General features: G+C 28.8%; 2 protein-coding genes across 3 annotated transcripts; both read left to right on the top strand.

Moving 5' to 3' along the window:
* Window positions 1–1216: 1216 nt before the first annotated feature.
* LOC145750288 (lysosomal amino acid transporter 1 homolog) lies at window positions 1217–5874 on the top strand. Its single transcript, XM_082566283.1, has 8 exons — window positions 1217–1544; window positions 2095–2188; window positions 2359–2485; window positions 2616–2794; window positions 3514–3600; window positions 3812–3892; window positions 4296–4400; window positions 4987–5874. Exons 1-8 carry the CDS (start codon window positions 1348–1350, stop codon window positions 5092–5094), a joined length of 978 nt encoding a protein of 325 aa, XP_082422409.1. The 5' UTR covers window positions 1217–1347; the 3' UTR covers window positions 5095–5874.
* A 2587-nt stretch (window positions 5875–8461) lies between these two features.
* Window positions 8462–23610, top strand: LOC145749877 (cGMP-specific 3',5'-cyclic phosphodiesterase-like). 2 transcript variants are annotated; one of them, XM_082565758.1, is made up of 19 exons: window positions 8462–8643; window positions 11273–11417; window positions 11675–11842; window positions 12562–12720; window positions 13236–13325; window positions 13745–14001; window positions 14531–14594; window positions 14668–14715; window positions 15324–15449; window positions 16028–16171; window positions 16830–16976; window positions 17192–17320; window positions 18016–18125; window positions 18692–18880; window positions 19733–19877; window positions 20274–20432; window positions 21452–21533; window positions 21723–21862; window positions 22606–23610. In XM_082565758.1, exons 1-19 carry the CDS (start codon window positions 8624–8626, stop codon window positions 22780–22782), a joined length of 2499 nt encoding a protein of 832 aa, XP_082421884.1. In that variant the 5' UTR covers window positions 8462–8623; the 3' UTR covers window positions 22783–23610. The 2 variants fall into 2 exon arrangements, with proteins under 2 accessions (XP_082421884.1, XP_082421883.1); XM_082565757.1 differs by having other exon boundaries at window positions 15315–15449.
* Window positions 23611–24115: the final 505 nt, after the last annotated feature.

Here is a 24115-nt window from a genome sequence, read left to right as displayed (position 1 = left end):
TTCGAGTTGCCTGTGCCAGTTCGGGATATTATAGAGACTATAATTGCCCGGTAATTATGCTGCTGATTAAGTGCTGACTCAACAGGAGTTCATACCGTTTGTAGTGCCTTACCCAAGGGCGCTACAGCATGAGATCAGTGGAGATTTAACCCACGACCTCATGTGTAGTGTAGCAAGTGTTCTTACCACTACACCGCGCTGCCGGTTTTTTGTTGAATTGTAATTGTTAAAAATTTAGTAGTTTAAATATCTGAAGCTACATTTTTAATAATTTTTTTTTTAAATAATGTTATTGTTTTAAAATTTATATTTAAAATAAATCTACTTTAAAGCCTAAGCATGTTTTAAAATTTTAAATGTTAAAAATATTTTACATTGTAACCTATTTAAACTTTTATTATTGCAGCTTCAAAAACTATTGTAAAAGAAAAATATGGGTCAAATTTTTCTTTGATGTGAATAAAATTGATCAGATTGACTAAAACAATGCATCAAAAGATAGCCGCTCGGTTTACTTAAAAAAGGGTAACAATTAAAGCCCATAAAAATTTCTAGTAAGAAAGTTATCCAGAGATTGCAAAGTTTATCAGTTAACAGTGTTAATTATTTTGATTAGTCAGTTAAACTTTATAGACAGGAAATGGTTGTTTTTGTAAGGCTTTTTATATAAAAATATAATATCCTGTAGAATGGTTTAATCGGTTTACATACTTTGGCAGAAAAACCATTTAATCTATTTAATATATCCATTAGTGTTTTTTCCGTCTGTTTTTACCATTTTACGCTACCATGATTATATACAACTAGAAAAAAATTAAAAGAAGCTTGTTTAGAATTTATACTAGAGTAATTGCTGTATGTAACTACGCACGTTAGATTTTAAGAATAAATTTAAATGGTGTTACTTGCGAACGATAATTATAAAAATAGATTGTTGTAACATATACAAATTGTTTGCAACAAGTCTAATATAAACATTAAACCATTTACTTTTATTTTTAAAATGAGGATAAATAAAGATCGTTAAAAAACAGCTGATATCCGCAGAGGCGTGAAAAGTTTTTAAATAGAAAAACAACAAAAGGTTCCTCAAAACAAAAACAAAGAAAAGAAGTAGTCACGAGATTTTCAATTTTCGTATTTATTTTACCGTTATTTTTTTGTTTTAAATTGGAAAAAACACGAAATAGACAAACACGTGATAAAAATAAACTTTTAAAAGTTTTTTAATTACGGTTAATAAAAACCTACAAATTTTATTAATTTTCTCTTTCAGGTTTTTTAAGCAGCAAGCTTTAAGTATTGACTGGCAATCATAAACATAAAACTGGTTGACGTTTTGCCAAAATGTATTCAATACAGCCACTCAACTTTTTGTTCCATGACCATTTAAATGTAAATGTTACAAATACAACTTGTTTGGAACCAGATCCAGTACTTTGGGTTTTAAATGTTTTTCACGAATGTATTTACACAACCAAAGAGGAGGTCGGTTTTGTTCTTGGACTTTTTTCAATTATTTGTTGGATATGTGCTTCACTGCCGTAAGTATCTTATTTTTAGATCTTCTGTAAAAATATATTTAAGAAATACTTGAATTTAATTTAAATCAGCAGTTTGATGTAGTGGCCAAAACATTTAAATTTACTACATGAGCCTTTGGGTTAGATCTCCACTGCTCTTCTGCTGTACCGCCCTTAAGGTGCTATATAAACTTCTACTGCATAAGCACTTTATTAGCAGTTTAATTGCTGAGCACTTTTATTCAAAAACATCCCAAATTGCCAAAGGCAACTCGAGACTGGGTCGGGGTAACTGATGTTACTCTATGTGTAGGTTATAAAGTCGACCTTCCCACATCGAAGAAAAATAAATATAAAAAAACTGCTGATTATGCTGCTATAAACAATAGGACCTTTTACAGTGTCAAAAAAACTTAAGACTGGGTTAGGATAACTAATGTTACTCTATGTTTAGGTTGTGAAATCAACTTTTTCACATCAAAAAAAAATTTATACATATAAAAAAAATTGTAATGCATTTTAAATTGCTAATTTTTTAATTTTTGTTTAATTAGTTTTTATATAAATTTAGACAATTATACGAGAATTATAAACAAGGAAAAGCAGACGAGGCTTTGTCATTTTGGTTTCTACTTTTGTGGCTTTTTGGAGACAGTGCAAATTTGGTACGTATCAAATACTATTGACCGGATTTTTGTTTGTCCTGGCAAAAAAAAGGCCTTTATCATTTTTTTAAAATCACCATGCTGTTAGTCAAAGCAAATTAGTTAAATACCAATTAGGCTATTATTCTACATAAAAAAAAAACGAAAATCTGTATTAAATTGTTTTTTAGATCGGTTGTATTTTGACACATCAGTTTCCAATTCAACTTTATACTGCAGTATATTATGTGGGCATGGACCTTGTTATGATTTTTCAATATAGTTATTATGTTATGAAACATAAAAGGCAGCAGCAAGGTAGGTAGAATAAAATAAAATTATTTTTTTTTTGATATTTAATTATTTTATTAAATTAATTTTTTTTGTATGAATATAACTATTATCTTAAGATTTTTAACATTGATTTCACTTTTTTTATTATTTTTAGAAAACAGAGGAATAATAAACGATGTCTTAAATAACCAAAATCAACGAATTTTATGTCTTTTTTGTATCGGCGTGATTGCTCCATATTATACATTCAACAAAGGATTGTCTTCAAACAACTATGCAACAGGGAACCACATTGGAAGGGTTTTACTACACAACAAAAATGCAATGACATGGGTAAAAAAAAAACTTAAAAAATAATTATTTATTAGAAGTATGAAACCAACTAATGAAAACAGAAATTAAAAAAAAATATTTTGAAAAATGTTTTGGGTATATTCGCAAGTCCTTTTAAATTAAAATTGTTATATATATTTACTTGGTAAATTTAATTATTTTTAAAGTCGTAATTTAAACCAATTTTTTTTCTTTGTCAACAACTTTACCATGATTCTTACGACAGAATTGCAATCTAAGCACAACATTTATTTTTGATTTAATTTCAATTGAACATTGGACTTGTCAGAAGTCTATGACATCATTAAATGTACTTTAGATTGTTTTTGAAAGTTTAAGTACTCTATATTTATTTTTAAGTGTAGCTATATTTCTTTTACATTTATTTATCCTCAATGTAAGAAAGGCAACTTAACAGCTTAAACAAAGAATAACATTTGATACCCTGAACTAGGCTTGAGTTACTTTTTTGTGTTTAAGATGTTAATAATTATTTTATCTGATAATTAACTCACCAATTAGTTCTTAAATGGGCAAAAGTACCAATTATAGCTCTTTGCTTAAGGGCATGATGACATTAAGGCAGTGGGAATCATACCTAGTACAATAAAAAACCAAGTTTTTTAACCACTACACCATGCCATAAAAAATTATACACATTTTAGAATTGTATATTGGAAGTATTTTAAAATTATGAAATAAATATTTTTTGTTTCTAGACTCCTGAAACGGTTACAGGTTATGCCATTGGTTGTGTTTCGTCTTTATTTTATCTTGGATCGAGATTACCTCAAATCATTAAAAATGTAAAAAAATTATATATTTTAAAAAATTCTTGTGTTTTTTTATTTTATCAATATGGTTCTTATTATTTAAATAAACAAAGTTTAAAATCATTGACCGTTTTTTTTTTAAATTTCTTCTTTAGTTTTAAAATAATATATATATGCTATTATTCTAACAGTGTGCCATTATTAAAACTAAATGTTTAAATTTTACTATTTTTTTGTTTTTTAGGTAAAACGACAGCAAACTGATGGAATATCTTTTATCATGTTTTTTCTTGCAGTAGCTGGTAATACCTTATATGGATCATCAGTAAGTAATAACTTTTTATTTTTCCTCAAGGTTAATTTCTTTAACTTGTTTAACAATAAAGTAAAGAAGGTTTGCTAATTTGTAGATGGCATATTTGATAGGCAACTTTTTTCTCTTAGTTCTTACTATTTCAAGTTTTCTATTCTGTAGTTAATTAAAATGACTTTTAAACTCATTTTATAACTTTGCTTAAAATTATTCGGTTAAAATTGGGGTTTCAATGGGGTTTATTAAGGTTGGGGCCAAAGAAACTTACCCAATAGGTCATTTTAGAATTTAAAAATTAATTTTCTTTGCATAAAAAAAATTTAAGATATTTAAAAATCTTTTTTTTGGGCTTAATATAATAAATTTTTGATTATTAAATATCTAAGAATTTAAAATAATTTTAATTTTTTTAAAGATTTTACTGCAAGACCCAGACCCAGGACGAACTCGAGGCGAATTCCTTATTTTCCATCTTCCTTGGCTGATTGGCTCTTTAGGGACTCTTGCTCTAGATTTTACAGTAAGTCTTAATTACCAAACTTTTTTCTCGAAAATTTTAAACCATTACGAGTGCAGTACTAAAGAACATGTAATTTTAAGGGCTTTACTAACAGAAACTAGTCAAATGCACTCCCTTTGGGCTGTATTTTAATTTTCATAACATCTATTGTTTGTATATATCTTTATCCTCGAGGTGGAAAGGTCGAATGCGCGACTTAAACATAAAGTAACATCAGTTACTCCGACCCAGTCTCGGGTTGTCTTTAGCTGTTTGGGATATTATATAGATTATAATTGCCCGGTAATTATTCTGCTGCATAAGTACTGGCTTACCGGGAGTTTATAGCGCCTTACTTAAGGGCGCTACAGCATGATAGCAGTAGGGATTAAACCCATGACCTCATGTGTGGTGTAGCAAGTGTTCTTACCACTATGGTTACTTCCATGCTGCAGTATATGGTTACAAATACATGTTAATTTAATTTTTGCCCACAAATGACATTTTTATAGGTATTTTATTTAGGTAAACATATATTTGCATATATATAAATTATCCATTAAACCCCTTTATTTATGGATTAATATTATTTTTATTTTTTTTTTAGGTTTTAACCCAGATTTTGTATTACGGAAACTATTGTTGCGTTCGTAAAATACGACCGATTGGTTTATTGGAAGAAGTTGACGAAGACGATAATATTATAACTGCTTGAACAACTTCAAAATATTAAAATACCTCTCATTTCTACTTCCCACAACTATACAAGATTCCGTGCACAGAAATACCTATTAATATTAAATATAGTCAAGTTAAATGACTTTAAGGGTGACTTAAGTTGGTAATGACATATTTTATTTTTTAGGTAGTGATAATATCAATTTTATATAGTTTTTAATTTTTTTTGATTTTACCTCTTGTATATACAAAAAAGTTTTTAAAATTAAATGTAGTAGCCTATATACGTTATTTTAAAATTGCAACCATTTATTATATTTTTTAAAATAAGTTAGTGTTTTTTTAGGTTGTTTAACTTGTTTTCTTTAGCGCGTAGAGCATAATTAGTGGTTATAATCAATTTTGGTGTTTAGAAAAATTTTTTCAATTATAGTTTTAATTTTTTGCTGTGTGATGCCTCACATTTTTTTTAATTATTGGTCAAGTCGGTTTCTAATCTAACCTATCATAATATATAGGTAAGCTGTTAAAAAAATTCATTTTCAATTCTACATGTTACAAAAAATTCATGTTAAATTTTATTTATAAATATTTTTTCTAAAATTTTAAACTGTTCCTCAAAAAAAAAATTGGTTTGGATTAGTACATTATTTTAGCTAGTGTATCATTTGTACATTTCTTCTTTTTATTTTTCTTTTTTTTTGCCTTTTTTATTTTACATTTTTTCTTTTGCCTTAACATACAGTAGTGTCTGTTTTTAAATTTTTTTTAAATGAGTTTTTATCAGCAAAGCCTTTTAAAAAATAAGTTTGTAGTACCCATAGTGCCTACCTATTTATTAATATTTTATTAAAATATCTTTTAATACACATTTTTATCCAAAAAGGCACAATATATTTTCAAAAACTTAAATCATATTTTACTTAAGATATCTTTTCTATTTTAATATAGCTATCATTTTTTTTACATACATAATTGTCATATGTATATAAACTACGCTTATTAATAATATGTATAAAGGATGTAGCTGAAATTTTCAATTGACTAAATTGTTTAAATTTAAATTATTGTAATCATATATTCAAAATAATTGCAATAACTATTATTCTCAAAATATTTAATTATTGCAAAAAATAAATAGTACAATAAAAGTAAGTGTCAAAATCTAAAATAACACATAGCTATTTAATCGATTTTATATCGGTACTTCTTTACGTTTTATAAATTTATAAGCTTTTAATAAATGTAGCTTTTAGTTGAGCTGGCCATTTACATTTTTGAACTAAGCTTTTTAAGTTTGTATATATCTTTATCCTCGATGTGGGAAAGTCGAATGCGCGACTTAAACATAGAGTGACATCAGTTACTTCGACCCAGTCCCGAGTTGCCTGTGGCAGTTTGGGATATTATAGATTATAATTACCCGATAATTATGCTGCTGATTAAACGCTGGCTCAGCAGGATTTTGTACCGTTTATAGCGCCTTACTCAAGGGCGCTACAGCATAAGAGCAGTGGGGATTGAACCCACGACCTTATGTTTTGTGTAGCAAGTGTTTTTACTGCTACACCACGCTGCCGTTTTTTTTGTTATAGAAATAATTATTTTAATTTCTAAGAGCGTTTGGAATCATATGTATTTTCATAGTTTTAATTTATGAAAGTGATTATTTTGTATGACTAATAATCTAATTAAGTGTCACAGTACGAAATAATGTATAGTCTATTATATTTCATACTTTTAAAAGCAAACTGTGAAAGAGAGATATACGATCGAGCCGTAGTCGAAAATTCCTCTTAACTACTTTTTCGCCTTTCAGCCGAGCGAAAAGCGAATTTCTGATGATTTCGAAATACTTGCAATGCAATCACCTAAAAGATGTAAGCCCAATAGGATAATTACAGACAAGAGAATGCATGTTTATCGATTTTACAAGATCGGTTCGGCGTTTTCTTTCATTGCACAAAATCTAAGAAACAGACAGGTGATACTATATAGTCAGGCTAAAAGCATTGAAACGAAAAGCAGCAATACTATCAGATGTAATAACTGGCTTGTTAGTAGGCATTTAATTCGCATGTAATTAAGTATAAATTATTACAACGTATAGATGCCTAATTACATTCTTAAGGGCAGGGTAAGAATTTTAAATGGATTTAATAACAGTTACAGTAATATTTTTCTGCAATTTCTTTGCTAAGGCAAGTTTAACAAGGAAAAAATGATTTAGAATTTAATTTTAAAACTGTATACTCTACAGCTAGTTATACTAGAATAGAACCCATTGCAATATAATGCTAACAAGTTTAAAATTATTGTACGTAATAACATTTGGGCTGCTCAGGCGCGATGCAAACAGTAATACAATTTCGATCTGAGCTTTGTCCCCAGAGAATTGTAGCGATCTGACGCTAATGATTTTATGAGGCCTTGCTAGCTCGCGCATTCCATACTAATAAGCCCAGTGCAAATAGCGTTCATAGTTAGCGACCTTATCTCCCATTCAAACTGCACTTGTAATTTGTATATGCGATGACTTAAAAGTTTAATGCAAATCAATTAAGAGTTATATAAGACATTAACTAGATTTTCTCAAGAAAGTATCGTTACGTTTAATGGTAGAGTAGCTTAACTGACATAACATAAATTAGTTATTTGCAGATGTTATGGAACATTTTGTTTGTTTAAAAAGATTGGTCATTTAATTTTCTTATAATAAAACTTATAGCCTTTATTTGTTCTAGGTTATAAGAACAGGAAAGCGCCTAAACGGTGGTTAGGCACAAAACATCAAAGTAATTGTGATTTTTATGAATAACTCAAGAAAATTCAAGCTTAGGCGAACTAGCCAAGCGCAAAGTGTGACACTATTTTGTCAGGCTTAGCTATTAGAAAGGATAGCAAATAGGCTGATACGAAGAGTTGCTTTTTTTAAATTGAGCATACATTTACAGCAGTATACAAAAAATAGTAGTTTTTGTTTGACTAACAGTAAAGCTAATACGTGGTTACTGACTTTATTTGCGAAACAGTGCGTAAGCGTTGTCGTTTATCTTGTTTTAGTTACATTAATGACATCTAAGTGTTCATAGTCAATGCAGTTGATTGGGTAAAGTAACTCGTGCGGGTTGAATTAAGTTTGTTATTCCTAATACAGCCTTGCTTAGATAAGTAAAGATGGCAAAAATTATGATAGTCATATGTGCTAACGATAGTCAGAACTTTAAGATCATAGATAATGTTATAAAATTTGTTCTTTGTAGACGACAGTACTTTCTTTTCTTAATTTAATTAGAGTAACTTTGTTATAACAGACTAAGTGGATGTTATTGTTATTTTCTGCAAATGTGAAACTCTATTTTTTTTTTAATTCAAGACACATTTATTTTGTATTTTAGATTTTTGTTTAAATTTTAAAGATACGGTCGTTTGGAATTATGTCATAAAAGATAAGGAAATGGGATCCTCGGAATAATAGATTAACAGCCTGTGCAAATACGTTGCATTAAACCCAGGATATACGAAGATATTGGAAGATATTACATTATTCATACTGTTATTACATAATGTCGGAAGAAGAAAAAAGGTAGGCCACATTTATCAAATCCATTGATTTCAAGGCAGTCTTTTAACATTTAGGCAAGTGCTTTTCACACTGCGCGCTTTGAAAAGTAGACAGCAAAGGGCATTGATTTATGTCTCCGCAAGGAACGATAAGACAGATTTCTAACCTTTTCATTTACATTCCCCCCCCTTTAACAAAAATCAGTACAACGCGCATTGAATAATTAATGTTACATAGTACACACTTCGGGTTGTAATAAATTATCCTAAATTGGTTTTAAATACGAAAACGCATGTTCATCTTACTAAGAATATACAAACATTTAATAATTAACGTTTTGTAATTACAGGCCTTTTATTATTATATATATATTAAGTAAACATAGTAGTAATTTAAAAGAAGTATATTAATTTGTAAATTAAAAAATAATTATAGAACTACTTGTATCAAAAACGCTAGTTGTGTATCGTTTAGGTGTTTGGCCTGTTAGGAATTCGACAAAACTAAATTTCAATTTTTTGCGATTTTATTTTTCGCCTCGCTGAATTTTAAATAATAAGGGCCCAAGATTATAGCCACACTAATCCATTGCAATGCGATTTTGCCTATAATCACATATAAAGCATATGCCAAAATCGATAATATGTAAAAATACTTTTGTGCTGACATCGCTTCAATTACAGTCAATTATATTGTTGTTGTTATTTGCAATAGAATATCAGAGGCTTGTATATACACTTGTGGTCAAAGGTAGTTAGAAATACGGAATTGTTGTTTTATACAGGGCTCAATTTGTTATGCGTTTTAATGTCTATATACAGAGGGCTTATAAAGAAAATATTGATTTTTAAATGTAGAGTCTCAAAATGATATTGGATATTTTTACATCCCATTTTTAAGATTAGAAAATGCTTAAATAGGAAGGCTGCGCATAAAGATTGAATGGAGCCTTCTAACAATACCTTATTAATAATAATCAAGTTTTTTTTGGTTTAAATGGTTCACATTTTTACCCATAAAAGCCAATTTATTTTATCAAGTTTACATTCATTTTTTTCGCACGTTGATAAAAGTAAATAATAAATACGATATACAATTAATATTACAACAATGCGACGGGAAAAAATGACAAAATCAATTTAATGATTTAAAACATGCCAAAAGTATTAATGTTTACATGAAGATTTTAAGTATGTTATGGCATGGTCACCAAACCCAATGGCATGGTCACCAAATCCATTTTAATTTAAATTTTTAAATACTGGAATTGTAAATAGGCATATTAAAAAAAAACATAAGAAAAAAATGAAGTCTAAATTTTAAACTTATTTTAAACATAAAAATTAATTTAACATGTAATAGTCACCAATTTATTTTACCAAGTTTACATTTATTTTAATTTAAATTCTAAAGTACTGGCATTTATAGTCTACATTTTTACGTGTAGTCACCAAATTATTTCACCAAGTTTACATTTATTTAAATTTAAATTTTAAAATCCTAGAATTTTACGATTATCGCCAAGCGGTTAGTTATAAAGTTCGTTGGGAATTCAAAGCGACGTGTGCGGTAGTAATTGTTTGTGCTCACATACGTCGAAACAGCATGCGCACGTCATCGGGACTTTACGAGGCTGACGTAAATCTTTGAACAAATGATTGCCGCTAATTTACTCGCTCCCGCTTGTTGTTAGTTTACAGTCCGAACGATCCATAGTACATAGCAACAAATTCGCAAACAAATTGCCAATTACGTAAGCGCGTGTGTTGCTCAGCATTTTGTAAGTATACTGTAGTACAGTACAACATATGTGTAACAGCACAGCGTATTATTATGTAATGGTCCAAATTTGTTTGGCGTGGTTTTATTACCCGATAATAACCCTTAATCCAATGTTTGAACTATATGTTTCACAGTTTCATGCATTATTAAATTTTGACAACACTCTATCTTTTGATGTTTTAAAATTGTAAAAATGGCAAGCGAGGGATTTTATAAAATAGAGTCATTTCTGGATGGCCACCCCGAATTTTTGGCACAATATTTACAAAAGAAAATGCAAAGCGCTGTCACTAACTATTTGGAAACCAACCCAAAGTTTTTAACCGAATATTTAAAATGCAAAGTCAAATCTGATACAGCATATCTGGAAAACAGAAGCGAAATAAAGGGGCTCTCAATTGAAAAGGCAAATAATTTGGAAAAGTTCAATGACGGTCCACAAAAAACATTGTCAGCCACCACCCAAAAGCCCAAAGCAGCTTTGCGAAATTCTGACAGTAACCCTCTAAATAAACTACCAACAATCGGGACCGTTAGGCCCCTGGTTAGAACTGTACCAACTATTACACAACACGAACCTTTGCCAGCAACAAAGGGTCGCAAAAAATTAACTATAAACCAAGCAGATTCTGATAACCGAAAACGGTTCTTTTCACCGGTTATGAAACGAAATTTAAGTTTATTTCGAAAGCGAATTACTCGGTAATAGAAAAACCTGCTATTTTTTGCGACTACATTATTTTCACAAAAGAAAAATGTTAATGCCATTTGATATACATTTTGAATAATGTTAATAATAGTGCCTACTAAAAACATATTTTAATTTGCATTTTAATAATACGTATTTATCTACTTTTTGTATAATTAGCGAAGACGTTCTGCTTCTCGAACTGGCAAAAGAAATCTCCACAGCTGAAGGTTCGGACCAGTTTTGCTTCAAAGCCTTGCAACACGTTTCAAAACTGCTGGATGCCGAACGATGCAGTCTGTTTTGGTTGCGCGACTCTGCCAAGGTAAAACGTAGTATTGTATTTTAAAATTTAATTGTATTTTTATTTTTTTTAATTTTATAATTTTGTAAGGATATTTTGTTTTAAGTTAATTTTTTAAAACTTTTGGACGATAGCTAAACTAAGGGAAATTCCCTTTTTAGAATAAAAATTTTTTTTGCCACGTGCGTTTATTAAGTTGTAAGCTATTGCTTAGGTCCAACTAGGCCTAAAAATTTGTATTAAAACTTTTTAAAATTTAAAATAATACAAACTTTTAGGGCGACAGCAAAGAGCTTGCTTCTAGGCTATGGAACATCACCCCACGCTCTACATTTGAAGACGTTCTTTGCGACACGAAAAATGAACTTGTTGTGCCTATTAACGTTGGAATTGCAGGTCTCGTTGTCAATACACAAAAACCTATTAACGTGACTAACGTTTACGAGGTTTGCTTTTTTTTAATTTTACTTTTAAGTGAATTCAGTAAAGTATTATTTTACGCGGCTTTAGTTAAACGTTTTTTGTTGTGTATATATCTTTATCCTTGATGTGGAAAAGTCGAATGCGCAACTTAAACATCAGTTACTCCGACCGAGTCTCGAGTTGCCTGTGGCAGTTTGGGATATTATAGATTATAATTGCCCAATATTTATACTGCTGATTAAGTACTGGCTCAGCAGCAGTTCATACTGTTTATAGCGACTTACTCAAGGGTGCTACAGCATGAGATCAGTGGGGATTGAACCCACGACCTCATGTGTGGTGTAGCAAGTGTTCTTACCATTACACCATGCTGCCGTTACTTAACTTTTTGAAAGCCTACTATAGATATGCTGCTAACTTATATATATATATATATATATTTATATATATTATATACTTATATATGACTAAGTAATTAATTAGTTTATTGTTTAAACAAAAATAACTTATTTTTGGATAAATTGGATATTTAATTTAATAGTTTTTAAAATATGGTTTGGTTATTTAATTTTTATGGAAAATTATTTAAGATATTATAACATAGGTAGCTAATAAATCCAAAAAACTTTAGAAAAATCAATATACTTTTTAAAATCTATACACTATCGAACATAATAAGGGTTATTGATTTATCAGTGACATAATGCCCCAATAATTAATAAAATTTCGACTTTGTTTTCAGCACCCTAACTTTAACAAAACAATTGACGAGAAAACAGGATTTGAATCAAGGGATTTATTATGTCAACCAATTATTTTAAGCAAAGAAAATCGAGTGATTGGAGTAGTGGAAGTTGTGAATAAAAAGTCAAAGGAACCATTTTCTGAAAAAGATGAAAATGTATTTTTAAAGTTTTTTTTTCAAATTTTAATTTTATGTATTATTATTATTTTTTTTGTATATATCTTTATCCTCGATGTGGGGGGACGAATGCACGACCTAAACATAAAGTAACATAAGTTACTCCGACCTAGTCTCGAGTTGCCTGTGGTAGTTTGGGATATTATAGAGACTATAATTGCCCGGTAATTATGCTGCTGCTCAGCAGGAGTTTATACCGCTTATAGCGCCTTACTCAAGGGCGCTACAGCATGAGAGCAGTGGGGATTGAACCCACAATCTCATGGTGGTGTAGCAACTGTTCTTATCACTACACCAAGCTGTCGGTATATATTTATAAAAAATTAAATTTTAAAATTACTGATTTTCTAAATATGTTTATTTACATTATTAATGAAATTATAGATTTTACTCTACGCTTAACCTAATAGGTTATTAATTTTTTAAACATTGTATTACATATATTACCTTTTTATGTTTCGAAAATTTATTAATATATTATAAATTTTATTTAGATTTTGGAGCATTTTCTTGTGTTCTGTGGGCTTGCAATACAAGATCAAAGATCAACTGCACAAGTTCAACGTCTTGAGCAAGCAGCTAAGGTTTTATTTAATTAAATTTTGTTTCTGTTATGTAACTTAATTTTTGGGATATTTTATTGGGTCCCACATGTTGTAAGGGTTAAAGCACTTGACTTTAATACATGGGTTCTTGGATTTGATTCCCACTGGTTCTATGCTGTAGTGGTTTTGAGAAAGGCACTATAAATTGAATAAACTCTTGATTAGTTAAAATCAAATATATTTATCAACCAACCAATTACAAACAATTCAATTGCAAACCGAAAAGTAAACTCAAGACTGGGTTTTAATAACAAATGTTGCCTAATGTTTGGGCTGTAAAGTTTGTCTGGCCTTTCCAGATCTAAGGTAATATATAAACAAAGAAAAATTTTTAAGATCTTGCAACATTTTTTAACATCTCTTAACCACAAAATTCAATTATCAATTTTTTTTTCTAGTTGCAAGAAGAACTTTCTGGAAGGGTGGCAAACTTATGGTCAGGTTTAAACTCTGACGAAGTCCTCAAAGAGTTAGTTCTACAGGTTTCCAAACTGATTAATTGTGAACGTTATACGCTTGCAGTAGCTTTGGTAGACAACTGTAACATAGAGGGATGTCTTTTGTTTGCAAAATCCTATGACATGTTGATTCAGAAACCAAAAGGAGGTTTGTTTGAAGAGGAAGAAGAACCAGTTAAGAAAGTTGAAGTCAACAAGTAAATGGACAAATTTTTTTTAAATATATATAAACAATTTTTTACCTCAACTCTTATTTGTATCATATTTTGTGCTTGCCAAGGGGTATATTGTAGTTTTTTTTTTATTTATTCTGGATGTGGAAATAGACTTAATGACTTAAACACAGAGTAACATCAATTACCCTGACCCAATCCCAAATTGCCTTTAGCAGTTTGGAATATTATAGATTATAATTGCCTGATAATTAAGCTGCTAATTAAGTATTGGCTCAGTAGAAGTTTATACCATTTATACCACCTTACTCAAAGGCGCTTCAGCATAAAAGCAGTGGGGATCAAACTTAGGATCTCATATAGCGAAGCCAAGTGTTCTGACCATTACTCTACACAAAATTTTTCCCTTTTTTAAAAAAAATGGAAATTTTGCAATAGTAATATTGTATATAAATCATCTGTGCATCGGCAGATAAATTCATTTGGTGCGAATCTATAATTTCATTTGGTGCGAATCTATAATTTACTAATTTAATTTATTTAATTTCGACAGACTTAAAAAGAATGATTGGGTTTTTAGTCAAAAAGTTATTCAAAAAGCAATTTCAACAAAAGAGGTATTTATCTTAATTAAAAATTTGTAATTTAGTAACTAACCACATTTGACTGGTAAACCTTATTTTTTATTAGGTTATTAACATGTCAAAAATTACACCATTCTCAGAGTTCAAATTGGAGGTAAGTTATTAAATCAATTTTTATTTGTACAAGTCTGTTACCTGTTCTACGAGCTCGTAATCTTTTTGTAAATAATATATGCCAATGGTCATTTACCACAAGCAGCATTTTTTTATTTATTTTTAAGGCCTATAAATTGGACATATGCATATATATTCATATTATATTCTAAACTCTAATTCTATATGCATTATTAGTTCAAATTTTTGTTTTATTGATTAAATAAAATTAACTCGTGGTTACAATCCCCACCGATCTCATGCTGTAGCGCCCCTTTGAGTAAGGCGCTATAAACGGTATGAACTTCTGCTGAGCCGGCACTTAATCAGCAGTATAATTATTGTGCAATTATAATCTATAATATCCCAAACTGCCACAGGCGACTCGAGACTGGGTTGGAGTAACTGATGTTACTTTATGTTTAAGTCGTGCAAATGACTTTCCCACATTGAGGATAAAGATATATACAAAAAAAAAATCTGTTGTTAAAAATATTACAATTTCTGAAATTACAAACATCAAAATTAATTTTTTAAATAAAAAGAAAGTTTTTGTAATACTCAAGCAATTTAAATATATAATTTTTTCTTATTGTTAAGGATGAAAAGAAAGGTTTTAGTTTAAAGTCTGCACTGACTTGTGCCTTTTTTGATGGGGCTGACAGGTTACTTGGTGTTCTACAATTGGGGAATAAAAAAAGAGGATTCGATGAAAACGATGAACAGATAATTAAGGTAATAACTTTTTTAATTAGAGTAGTAGTAACTTTTTTATAAAATATTTTTGTCTGTAATTCATGGTTTAAATTTTAAAATAAATATTACAAAACATCAATACTTTATGTTTGGATTATGTAATAATAATATTTCTATAAATATTGCAACAACTTAATCCAATTTTTTTAAAATTTTTATTGCAAACACAGAATATTTAATTTAATTGTTGTTCATATAATTGCAATTTGAACAAAATTGCTCTTAACAAGATTACATTACAAAAATACTAGCACTTTACTCTTTAGCTCCATCTAGCTGTTATTAAGTTTTTGATTTATTATTTTTATATGATTGTTTAAAAAAGTTAATTTTTAATTTTAAGTTATAAATAAATAGTGTTAAAATTGATTTTTTCTTAGAATGTATTAATATTACCATACTGTCCTGCTTTTTAATTTTTTTTAACAAAGTTTTTAGTCTACTTTTTATCTAAATATATTTTACTTTTAAAATATCCAATTGTCGTATCTAATATTGTGTTGTAACTTTGTTTCACTTTCAGCCTAAAAATTAAAATTCCTTATTTATTTGTTTAGTCGATTCGTCCCTACCTTATGAACGGTCTGTTGTTCGCCAACTCTTTTAACTCGATTGTAATCAACAAAGCGAAGACTGATGTCGCCGACAACATTGTTCGATTTCACACCAGAGCCACACAAAATGAAGTTGACAGAATTATTGTAAATATAATTCATAAGTAGCACATAAAATTTTGTATATATTTAAACACCTTACCAGTGGTGGTCTTTGTTATCCGGAGTGTGGTGTAGTGGTTAGAACACTGACTTTTTTACAAAAAGTTCTGGATTTTTGTCGGAAGGTTGAATGCGCGACCTAAACATCGAGTTACATTAGTTACTCTGACCCAGTCTCAAGTTGCCATAAACAATTTGAGTTATTATAGAGATTATAATTGCCAAGTAATTATGCTGCTGATTAAGTGCTGACTTAGGAGGATTTCATACCGTTTATAGTGCCTTACAAGGGTTATACAGCATGAGAGCAGTGAAAATTGAACCCACGACCTCATAATAGTGTAGCAAGTGTTCTTACCACTACACCATGCTGCTTTTATGTTGTAACATTCATGAGTAAGGTGCTATACATACAATGTACTTTTGCTTAGACTAAAACTAATTAAAGACAGATAATTATGCAATATTGCTAGGTCAATAATATCTAAAATTATCAAGGGGTTACTCAAGACTGGGTCAAGTAACCAATGTTGTGTTAAAGCTTTTGATTTGGTCCTTTTACATGAGGAATAAGTTTTAAAAAAAATTATAAATTAAAGCATTAATGTATTTTTGAAAGTTTTATAATTTTTTTATGTTTTAGAATGAGCCTATACCAGCAGGGGAAAAATACAATTTATATGATTTCACTTTCTCCGATTTGTATATGACCGATGATGAAACAGTTTTGGGAGGAATGCGAATGTTTGAAGATTTGGATGCTTTCAATTTATTTAAAATCAGAAAAGAGGTAATGTGATATTGAAACAGTTTTTAATTTTTAAACTAAGTATTAATGGCAATTTTTTCATTACCTAAACAAAATATTAATCATCTGAAATTTGAGTTTTAAATAATTTAAAAAATGTCATCAAAATTTTTTTTTAAATTTTTTAATTTTTTCTAATTTTACTTTAAGCTTAATAATACCTTTTATTTTTTATTGTAAGACTAACATCTTTTTAGACAATGTTACGATGGATTATAAGTGTACGGAGATGCTACAGACCAGTTTATTATCACAACTGGAGACACGGTTTGAACGTTGCGCACACAATGTTTTTGTTACTTGATCGAATGAAAAAAGATAAAAGTGTAAGTTTAAAACTTTGCTAGTTTAAATTGTCATTATTGTTATACTAATGAAATCAGAGAGTTTAAATATTTAATTTAAATATTAAACCCTACAAAACTTTATTTTTATTTTTTTGTTGATTTAAAAAGGCTTTTATGGCCTCAACATAGAGTAACATTAGTTACCCCAACACAATTTAGGTGACTATATCAGTTTTAAATTTTATTGATTATAATTGCTTGATAGTTTACATGTTAGTTGGTTTTTGGCTTTGCCAAAGTGTATGCTACTTATAGTTCTTCACCCAAAGGCACTACACCATAAAAGCAGTGAGAATGCAACTCAGGGTCTCATGTAGTGAAGCTAATTGTTTTAGTCACTACATTAACTAAACATTACTAATCTATTAGGAAAATTAGTTGTAAAATTAGGCCACTTTATATGTATAATTTGGTTACAAAAATAAACATATTTAATTTACTTTTAAAGTTTAGTCGTCAAAGTTATTAATAAAGCTTATAAAACATTTTTTATTTTTATTTATTTTAAAGTTTTTATATTTTTTATAAATAACCAGTTAATTTTCGTGTATATAAAAGTTGTATTTATAAAAAGCTATTTGAAATAGCACAATTTTACATCATTATTGCACATTTTTATTTTTCAATCAAAAATTTAAAAATAAATTTTTTTTCTTAATTTTATTTATTTTTAGACCCCTGGATTACCAGACACTTTCACAGATAGAGAGAAGTTCACACTAGTTGTTGCTTGTTTCTGTCATGATATTGATCACAGAGGGACTAATAATGCTTTCTTAATTAGGTATGAACAGAGCAATATAATTGTTATTGTCTACAGATTTTTAACAAATACTAATTAAGAACTACTAATTATAGTGACAACATGGTAAAAATAAATATGTTAATCTTTATTGTAGTTTAGACCAATTTTCATTGATTTTCTTATGTTAGTTTATTAACCTTTTTTTTGTATAAATTCATCCTTAGTGTGAAAAACACTTAATAGCTAATATCAAATTAAAATATTTTTTTCAGCTACCTAATTTTCTTTATTTAATTGCATGTTAATGATTTACAATGCAAAAAAAACAAAATACCAAATATTTAAATAATTTTTAAATTAATTATTTAAATTATTATTTGTTTGTAAAAGATATCATATTTAATACTACAAGACCTAAATATGTACAGTTTATTAAATTCTTTTTATACGCTAATTTAAACATGATGCTAGTTTATGACAATTTTTCCATTGGTAGGATTTAAACTGAAGACCTTTTACATTGTAGACAAGTGCAATGGCCAACATTTTGCATCACAAGGCTAATAAAGCTTGCCACATTTTAAATATTTTTTTTTTATTTTTAGAGCTGGTGCCCCTTTAGCAATTTTGTACAATACTTCAACATTGGAAAACCATCATTATGATACTTGCTTGAGAATATCAAACATGGAGGGCAATAATATTTTTGAGAGTTTTACTCAAAGTGAATTTGAGGCATCTTGTGAAATGATGAAGCATGCCATTTTGGCAACCGATCTTGCCCTTTACTTTCAGTAAGTTTTGTATCTTGATTTTTTCTTAAAAATAATAACTTGACAGACAAGAAATGGGGTTAAGTATTATAGAACTGATAGCATGGTGTAGTGGTTGGAACACTTTGCTTTATCACATGATGTTTTAGGTTTAATGCCTATAATTTATTTATTTTATTTTATTTTTTTTGTATATATCTTTATTTTTGATGTGGGAAAGTTGAATGCGCGGTTAAACATAGAGTAACATCAGTTACTCCGACCCAGTCTTAAGTTGCCTGTGGCAGTTTGGGATATTATAGAGATTATAACTGCCCGATAATTATGTTGCTGATTCAGTGCTGGCTCAGCAGGAGTTTATACCGTTTGTAGCGCATTACTTAAGGGCGCTACAGCATGAGAGCAGTGGGGATTGAACTCACGATCTCATGTGTGGTGTAGCATTTTTGTGCTAAAGTGCTCTTGAGTAAACATACAAACTTATGCTGCGCCAAAACAAATTGACAATGTATTTCTTAGAAATTGTAACTAACAAAACCCTAAACTAATAAATGCAGCTTCAGAATGGGTCAGAGTAACAAAAGTTACTCAATGTTTTGGTATAAAGTTTCTACATCAAAGATAAAATATTTAAAAAAATATTTTGTTCCAGTTTGATATATATATATATATGTATATATATTAAGTTGCATTTGCCAATTTATTATTTGTGTAAGTGACTGCTTTTAAAGTAAAGTATAGGCCTTAAGTTGTCTGTTTCAGTGTTATATGTTGGTTGTCCATTAATCTGTATTTGCAATAATTACTTTTTTTAATTTACTGCTGCTAAAAATTTTATTTTTTTTAAGTGTGTTAAAATTACTCTACTTTTAGGCGGAGAAATATGTTTAAGAAATTGTTGGAGAAACCATTTGCCGAGCGGGACTTTAAAGATGGCAATCGGATGTTGTTAATGTCGATGATGATGACTGCATGTGATTTATCCTCGATAACCAAACCATGGGAAGTCCAACAAAAGGTAATTCGTGATTTTTGAAATTAGATTAAAAAATTCTGTTCACAAACAGATAAATTATATTTTTGACTTTTTTATTCAATAAAAATTAGTGTGATAAAATTATTTTAATGGATTTTTTTTAATTTTTTTGTTTCAAATGTCAACATTAACTTTATTTGTTTTTTTAGTTTTATGTATTTACTTTAAAACTGTTATATTATTTTCACATATGTAAGTTTAGTATTGTATATATATATTTTATTTTACTTTTTTTTAAATAATTTTACTTATATATATTTATATATATACACTGTTAATCTATGTGTTGCTTATTATTTTTTTAAATATATTTAAAAAATATTTTTTTTAATTTTTTTTTGCTTTTCAATTTTCCGAACTCAGTATTATGATTCCTAGATGGCAAAACTAGTGACAAGCGAATTTTTTGACCAAGGAGATATGGAAAGGAAATTATTTGGCACCGAACCCATGCCTATGATGGACCGAAGTAAAATCGATGACCTCCCAAAAATGCAGATTGGTTTTATTGACGGTGTTTGCTCAATGGCGTTTAAGGTATTTAAAAAATTTATTAAAATTCTATTTTTAATTGTGCTGAAGTAAAAAATTAAAAAACTATTTTTGAAACTAGTTTTTAAAAGAAAAAGGTTATAGGCCTAGCTTTAAAAATATAAAATTTTTAATACATATTTTTCTAAACTTTTGGTAAACCACTATTTTATATTTTTTGTGCAAAAATTTATAGATCAATTTAGTTTTAAGAGTAAACAAAACAATTTTGTTTTTAAAATCAAAATTTTTACAATTATTGCGGTTGTTGCGTATGCAACAACAATATCGAATAACCAAGATTTTGTAAGAAAAAAATAAAAGATAATTAGTTTAAAAAGAGAGTGGCAAAAATCATGCATAATTTAAAGTGGCCTGTTTAAAAAAAAATGTGCAAAATCCACAATGCCCCAAATTTCCAACGTTTTTCCAACGCAACTATTGATTTTTCAACCAAATGAGAAAATATGTGCTGGATCAATAAATTTATATATTGTTTGCACTGAAACGTCAACCCGACTTTTTACAAGTCGTTTACATTTTTATTGCTCAGTTTCTAGCGCTAGAGGCTTGTCTACACCAGTAGGTATATAAAGTATAATAGGATGCCTGTTAACATGTGCCCAGTTATAATTTATGGTAGTTAGCAAATACAATGTAACATTGTAGTAAGAACATTTATTTTGAACATGTACAAAGCAAGAGGCTTTACAATTTTAGAAATATAACTATTCAGTTTTTAGAAACTAAGATAACATTTTTACCAAGAAAAGCAAAGTTAGAGATGTCATGAATCTATGATAAATTTTTTAGATATATTTTTTAACTAATGGTTAGGATACTATCTATTACAAAAAAGTAAAAAATTAACGATTAAAAAAAATTTGAAAATTTATGGTTTTAAAATTTTATTTTAATTTTACTAATGGACTATTTTGCAAGGTAAAATATTTTATTTTTATAATAAATTTTAATTTTTTATCGCAAATTTACATTTTTTTACCCCCAATATTTTCTTTTTTAAGATGATGGCAGAATTTTGTCCTGGTTATACACCATTAAGAGATGGTATGATGGCAAATAGGCAAAGCTGGAAAAATGTTGCATGTAAGTTTCCAAAAATTACATTCTCAGATATTTTTTATCCTAAATATTATTGTGTTTAAAAAAAGAAATATGTATCTGTATTTAAATTGCCCAAAACTTGTAGAATTTAAACTGGAAAAAAGTTTTAATAAAGTTAAAATCTATCCAAAAATTTTTTTGAAATTTAATAAAATTTTTTTTTTTTTTTAGTGGAACAAGGCCAAGATCTGGATGCTCCAAAGAAGAAGGACATCAAGGAAGAAGATATTGGAAACATGTGGGAGAAATACTTCAGTATGGACCCGGAAAACTTCATTTGGGGAATTGATCCTAACGAAAAACCTCCTGAGGTAAAAAAAATTTTTAAATTTTTTTATTAAAAAAATTTTTTTCGCAAAAAAAAGGAAAAAAAAAATTTTTCACAAAAAAATTTTTTTGTTGTAAAAAAGCTTTGGTGAACCGCGTACTAAAATAAAATTGATTTTATCAGCCGCCCAAATTTATAAAACCTGTGGTTAGAGGTGACTTCACATAAAACAAATATTTGTTTTGTTTATTGGGCCATGTTTGTTATAAAACAAATTTATCAGAAAGTGGTTAATAATAACTTGTAGATTATTGATCTATTTTATTGCCCTTACGTGATTATTCTAGCATTTGTTACACTTTTCGTTATGTAATATTATTTTTCGTAAAAATAAAAAATTATTTTTAATATAAAAAATTATAAAAACTTTGGATTACATTGCTTAATTATAATTTGCCTTACCAAAGCATATCAACAGCTTTGTGTAGTGGTCGGAACACAGCTGTATTACATGAGGTCCTGTGCTTGATCTCCACTGCTCTTATACTGTAGCGCCCTTGAGTAAGGAGCTATAAACGGTATGAACTCATCCTGAGTCAACACCTAATCAGCAGCTCAATTACTGGGCAATTATAGTCTATAATATCCCAAACTGTTAAAGGCAACCTGAGACTGGGTCGGGGTAACTGGTGTTACTCTATGTTTAGGTTAAAAAGTCGACCTTCCCACATCGAGGTTAAATAAATATTTAAAAAAAATTACGGAAATTTTAAATATTTTATTTAGGTCGTAATCGAGAGAGTCGTATTCTCCCCTAAGAAAAAGGCAAAACAGGTCGAGGCTCACATTTCCGAAGAGCCGAACGGGAAGAGTCGAAAGAAACGCAGAAACAAAATCGCTGCCGAAAACGTGAACCAATCAACGGACAGTGAAGGCAAAAGTAAAATGTGCTTAGTCATGTGACGTGATAGTTTTTGACTATAGTCCAAGGCCAGCTTTTGCCTAATCTTTATTTTTACACGTCATGTTAAGTCTACGTTATATGATGTTTTCGTGGTTAGAAAGAAAAATGGTACAGTCTCGTTTTTTAGACACGATTTGTAAAACCGATTTAAACTTATTTTTAGAAGTATTCTTGTTACAATAATAATGTATATACGGTTTTTAATATTACTTTAGATTTTAATTTACTATCAAAAAAATGAACATCAAAGTTTAGTTAGAAGTGTGTTATAATTGCACAGTTTTGTCCTATCCATTTTTTTTTTTTCAAATTTTTGATTCTGTTAAAGATACTGCAATAATATTACTCAAAACTTCAAAAATAGACATATATAATTAACCCTACTTATAAACGCTCGGCTTAGGTTGGAATTTAATTTTTTTTTGTACACCATCGTATGTATTACTGTAATTAATTTATTTCTTCAAACTTTCTGCTTTCATTTTATTGCTTTCAAGCTTTAGGTGTATGTAACTTCTGTGCGTTTTTAAACATAAATCTTCAAAAAATAATAAAATAAATACTAAACTTATCATTCTTACTTCTCTAGGTTATTTTTATCTCATGTTTTTTGTTTTATTTTTGTCACTGTGTCTCAAAATTTTATTCAAAACGCGTTTTCTTTTATTGCTAATAATTTTCTTCATAACTTTTTAAGATTTTACGATTTCTACAATTTGTTTTTTTAATTGTAAATTTAGTATTTGTTGTTATGTATTTGGTAGTGTGTACTATACTACTTTATAAGTCGCCGTTATTTTAAATTTTTCGGTTTGTAATTTTTTACTCTTTTAGCATGTTCCATTGAATATAAGATTTTCCCAAAGTATGTAAGAATTACACGTACTAAATAATAAACAATATTGTTATTAAATTAATTTGTTTGTTCAGGTAAAATGTTAGTTTTGACTTTCTTGTTTTAATTTTAGTATAAACTGTTCTATAGTTGTCATAGATAAACTAATGCAACAAAATAAGAGAATCGGCATTTTATTGTATTGACCGACAGCGTGGTGTAGTCGTAAGAACATTTGCTACACCACCATGAGGTCATGTGTTCAATCCCAACTGCTCTCATGATGTAGCGCCCTTAAGTAAGGTACTATAAGCGAAATGAACTTCTGCTGACCCAGCACTTGATTAGTAGCTTAATTACCGAGCAATTATAAACTATATAATATCCAAAACTGCTGAGGCAACTCAAGACTGAGTAAGGGTAACAGTTATTACTCTATGTTTCGTTCGGGGAGATAAATTTAGTTTATAATAAAATGGAAATAATTGTTTAAATGT

This window comes from Corella eumyota, chromosome 4 (assembly GCF_963082875.1).
Source record: "Corella eumyota chromosome 4, kaCorEumy4.1, whole genome shotgun sequence".
NCBI lineage: Eukaryota > Metazoa > Chordata > Ascidiacea > Phlebobranchia > Corellidae > Corella > Corella eumyota.
The sequence above is the reverse complement of the archived record's forward strand: the minus strand, read 5'-3'. Positions and strand labels throughout refer to the sequence as shown.